The 5,331-nt window shown below is 33.0% G+C and overlaps 1 protein-coding gene across 1 annotated transcript; it reads right to left on the bottom strand.

The window, feature by feature from the left end:
* Nucleotides 1-2,093: 2,093 nt before the first annotated feature.
* Nucleotides 2,094-4,563, bottom strand: LOC102593466 (uncharacterized). Its single transcript, XM_006366540.2, has 2 exons — nucleotides 4,154-4,563; nucleotides 2,094-2,438 (listed from the first exon to the last, which is right to left on the bottom strand). The coding sequence occupies exons 1-2, from the start codon at nucleotides 4,445-4,447 to the stop codon at nucleotides 2,319-2,321; spliced, it is 414 nt and encodes a 137-aa protein (XP_006366602.1). The 5' UTR covers nucleotides 4,448-4,563; the 3' UTR covers nucleotides 2,094-2,318.
* Between the last annotated feature and the right edge of the window lie 768 nt (nucleotides 4,564-5,331).

The following is a 5,331-nucleotide window of genomic DNA, read 5'->3' on the forward strand; positions in this document are numbered from 1 at the left end:
ACCTCTTTTTGGTGTGGGATAAACACTGAATTCCGTGTTGATAGCTCACATGGTCTTATATGTCGGTTAAAGATAAATCTCCCACAATAATGAACTAAGGTTACTTCAAGAAGTATCTCACGTGTGATTTAAGATGATGTCAATTGGCATTGACCATGTTTTATGACTTATATCTTCTAGCCCTTTTATATCATTTTTAGTTTAGTCATTGCATACCATGAAGATATCCCCTTTTTAAGCATGTTTTCAAATAATTTATGCATTGCTATCATACTTGGTACATGTTTGTACTAATGCATACTCTTGCCTATATTTCCCCAAATGTAGAGACCGACCTTACAGATTCGCACTTCTGTGGCTAGGGATCTCATATAGAAGCTTGAAGATTGGTGAGTCCTCATGTTCGGAGGACCGAGCTTTGGTTTTCCTTTTGTTTTTACTTTCAGTCTTGAACTTGATGTACAGGCTACGCCCCAATCATTTCTTATATACTAGATGTTTTTGAGACGGTGTGTAGACTTCCGCTTTTCTCTATAAAACTTTCCTATGTTGAAACTGTCTTTTAAATCTCTTATAGTCTATTATCTTGTATGATGAATGTTAAGTGGCTTGTATGGGGAATCTCCGGGTCTTATACGTCATGTTATTCTTGGGGGTTACCTTGGGTCGTGACATAGACTTTGGATAAAACCCCTAACTTTGATCTTATTAACTAAAATTGTAGATATAGGGCGTGAAGAACTAAGTTCCTCACTATGATAGCCTTACATACCTTGAACGCTCTAAATTCTTAAGAATCTTTAGAGAAAAAGATATCTAAGAACTTTTTCTTGAACCTTAGAGGTGGATTTTCTTGAAAACATATGGATTTCACGAGTAAAAAGGTATTAATTGGTGTTAAGATAAAGAAATTATGAAATTCTATGGTCAAATCTTACATTGGAGGAAGTTAGTTTCTTGAGAATTTCTCTTCTAGGGTAAACTTTTGAACTAGAAATGTGAACTACGTCTTTAGGGGAGTTATTAAGAGTCTTTTGATGCACGGTATCGCGCTAAAAACGTGGCAAACACTTAGCCAGAAGGCAATAGCCACTGCCTCCGTGCGATATCGTGCAGAAGATGCCTCTGACATGCAACTGATGCGTAGCCCTGACAATGTACATTAAAATGGGCATAACTTCGTGTACAAATTGCAGGTAGATGAAAGGTTTATTGTGTTAGAAAGAAGACTCAAATATCTTTAAATCGATAGGTATTGGAAAGAAGACTCAAATACCTTTAATTCGTAGGTTATGGTCTACATAAGTCTTTATATTCTAGCAGATATGGACATTTAAAATTGACCCTTGCATTAACTAATGCGAAAAACTTATTCGGTAGGCAGGCTTTGAACTCGATTTAGTACTAGAGATCCCTTATGAACTTAAACCACATCCGGGACACTTCATACACTTGAGAATGGACCTTAGCACATATATACAAATAGTACATGCAACAAAAGAAGGAAGAACTAGAGAGTTGTTTATTTTTGTATGGTAGTTGACATTGTTCTAGGATTATTATTGAGTTGTAGTAATTCCTAGATTGAAGTAAATAGCAATGTAAGTGAGGTTTGTAACAAAAAACGACTTTAAATTCTTCGAGAGCACTTAGAACAATTAGAGTTAATGAACTGGTGAGTTTGATATACTAAAATTAGTTCCTTAAATTATAGAGTTATAATCTGAAATCACTCTTTAAAGTTGGTAAAGTTTTGATTGCTAAAATTCCACCCGTTATAAATCATGGTTTTTATTTCCTTGAACGAGAAAGTTTACCACGAAAATTTAGTAAATTTTATTTTACTGTTTAGTGTTTACTGTTGGTCGTACGGAACCTAACCATTGGACGAAGAGTTGGCGCGATTTCTTTCTTGAGGCATAGTAACTAGTCAAGTTGCAAAAGCAAAAGCTACATATGAAGATTTGGAAATACAAAATTAGCAGTCAATTTTAAAAAAAAAAAAATTAAAAAAAAAACCACTCCCTCTGTTTTAATTTGTTTGTTTAGTTGACTTAACAAAGAATTTAAGTAAGAAAAACTTTAAAATCTTGTAATCTTAAACTAAAGATATATAAAATATACCAAAATGTCTTTTAATCTTGTGTCTCGTCATATGTTGAGACACCTTCAAAGCACCAACCCGAGCTAAATTAATAAAAAACGCACATTTGAGTCCTAAAAGATATATCCTCCAAATATCCAATCTAGAATCTAATTCACAAAAAGAAAAAATGAAAAAAAGAGAGATTTCATTCCATAGTTTTTCTTAACTTGGATCACTTGAGAAAGTGAGGACTAATCAATCCAGCGATCTCAAGGAATCCAACCCGATCTCTACCTCCGAAAATCTTCTTCAACTTGTCATCACAGATTATGACCTTCTTGTCCTCCGGATCCTACAAAGATAATCCACATAAGTTATATATATACTGGGTCTGCCTCCAACTATCAACCTGACCTATGTTGCTCGGACACTTCAACAATAATGTGTGCTGGATCCTCCAAAAGTTATGCATTTTGGAGGGTCTAAACAACATAGAACTTGACTATGTTCTGGTAAACAGTTTGACCAACCGAATATGAAAACAAATATCATAAAAATTGCAGATAGATTACTCAACAACTGTGTTAAATGTCAAGGTTGAAGTTGTACAAAGGACATAGTCACACAACATCACCAGGATTGGGTTTAAGAGGGAAGTGGAAATAGATAATAGATAGATGCAGAATAATAAGCTTGGCACTTTCTTGATTAGGAGAAGTTAACTAAACGAATGAATTCCAGGCATCACGCTCAATTCAAAACGGATATTGAATGAACCCAATGCATAATAAACAGACAGCATAAAAATGGTTCACATGGAACAGCACATAGCCTCTCTTTGATTAACCAAGGCAACACCATTGATGACAAATTGAGATGTCACTTTCATCTTTTCATTTAATGTGTATTTCATTTGGATACCCACGTACAAAAACAAAGAGAAAGAGAGAGAGAGAGATCATGAACATAACTATTGTCTTGTCTCAGGCAAACTAGGCTCTGGGCTAGAAAGAAAAGAGCTACAAATTCATAAACAGTTAAAAAGTCAGTGATTCATCCTCAGCAACTACAGAACGAAACGTAAATGATGCAGACATTATCTTTTAGGAAAATATAACCCGACAACATGTTACTGAATCAAGGGACAGAATTACCGATGTCAATTACACTAAAGTAAAAAAGGAGTTACTATGATTCTACTTGAGAGTAAGAAGATGCATATCACATATTCACGCAATAACCAACTTCGGAAGACTCATTTCATAAGCACCAACATAAATTAAAAGAGGTTCAGAAATCATGTGAGTGGGCATTTAACAAATAAGCCATAGCAGAAGTACGATATATGCAGTTACGTGAAAAATGCAAATGAAAAGAACATCATGAGCATAATCTGTGTGAACCCCATGTGATAGATAATCAACATACCATTTGGGAACCCTCTTATGTGTGCACCTAGCCTGGGATCAGATTTTGTTAATGATTTGTCCGAATTATTCAGGATTTGCATAACAGACACCAATCAAAAACTAAGAAGCGTCTCATTCTTTCTAAGTATCAAGGAGGCATAATCAAGTAAAATCCCCTTAGGCTACTGCTAACCACCAGAACGAAATAATTTACAGCACATATGTTCGAAATAAAATCCAAAAGAAGCCCATTAATGCAACAATAACAAGAAGATACATACATATCAAATTATCAATCATTCAATCAACTACAGTCAATCCAAAACTTGTAGCAGTCAATTATATTAGATTCACTCTAATTGGACGCCTTTCATTCCAATAAGGACAATCAACTTATCATTCCAATACTGATATTTATCTTTACTTGTTATTTAATAATCTTATTTTATCTTTTACCTGCCTTTCAATATAGCATCTCTACCCGGCACACTACTTTCGTGTAGATTTATCTTTCAAATTGTTGGGTTAAGATGTAAAACACGACAAAAAACGATAGAGTTATCCAAATATTATATTTATTAAAGCAATACAATACGATACACTATGAAAAATGAAAAATGTGTAACAACCATCCAAAAACAGAGAGTAATTGGTATACCTGAAGGTTGTGTTGTTTGATGTGAGCCCAAATGAACTTGAGTGCTTGAGTCCGAGGAATCTCCGGAAGTCCGCCGAGGAAGGCCTGCATTTCCGGCGAAACTCGACCTGGCTTCATTATGCCTCTTGGTTCTCTCTTCTTTGACTCCGTTGTAGCTGGCTTCGCAGAGCCGGCGAATGTCACCACCCGTAGATTACCGGCAAGCCTAACAGAAGAAGAAGACGACGACGACTTCAAAAATAAGGCCGTTTGTACAGTCGAGAAAGCTGAGAAAAGTCCTAAAGACACCGCCATTTTTTTCTTGTTTACTGAAACTGTGGCTTTTGGGAGTTTGCAGAGAGGAGTGTGCTCTTCAAAATTGAAAATGGGGGTTTTCTTTTGAGAGTGGATAAGAGAGGCCAGGGTTTTCAAAATCTCAACTGTGTAAAAAAAAGAAAAAAAAAGGAATATTTATTTACTTAGATATATATTTTCTCTATTCAATTTTACTTGTCACTATTTAATTTGGCACACTCATTAAAAAAATAATTATTGATATATATGTTTTATCAAACTATATCTATTAATTGGTGTTTAGTACTAACTCTTGGGAAATAATTTGGAGAATAATATTTAATGCTAAGAGTAAAACATGAAGAAAAAAAATTGTCTTGTTTTTATATGTCAAAAGTGACAAGTAAAAATGAAAATCTATTTTAGAAAAGACATAAATAACCAGTAAAAGTAAACGAAGGGAGTAGTACTAATAAATTACATCCAATATTAATAAATATATATACTAGATAATTTTTCTTTATACTTAATATAATAAAATTATACTCCCTTCATTCATTTTTACTTGTTATATTTGAAATTGGTATACATATTAAGAATTTGTTTACTGCAAAGATATTATTTAAATTTTATAGCATTTTTAAGAAAATAGCATTTCAGAAAAGTGTTATTGAAAAAAAAAAGTGCTTTGATAGCAAATTGTTGTTGACTAATACTTTTTAAAAATATTTTGAGAGTTAAATTATGAAAAATGACAAGTATCAATGTACTTTTAATATTAAGATTACTTTATAGAGAGAAATTATTTTAAATATTTATTTATAAAAAAATATTTTATGAAATTAAAATGTACATATTTAAATTTTTAATCAATATTATACATGATAAATAAAAAAACAAATAAA

This window comes from Solanum tuberosum, unplaced genomic scaffold, assembly GCF_000226075.1.
Source record: "Solanum tuberosum cultivar DM 1-3 516 R44 unplaced genomic scaffold, SolTub_3.0 scf00601, whole genome shotgun sequence".
Classification (NCBI taxonomy): domain Eukaryota; kingdom Viridiplantae; phylum Streptophyta; class Magnoliopsida; order Solanales; family Solanaceae; genus Solanum; species Solanum tuberosum.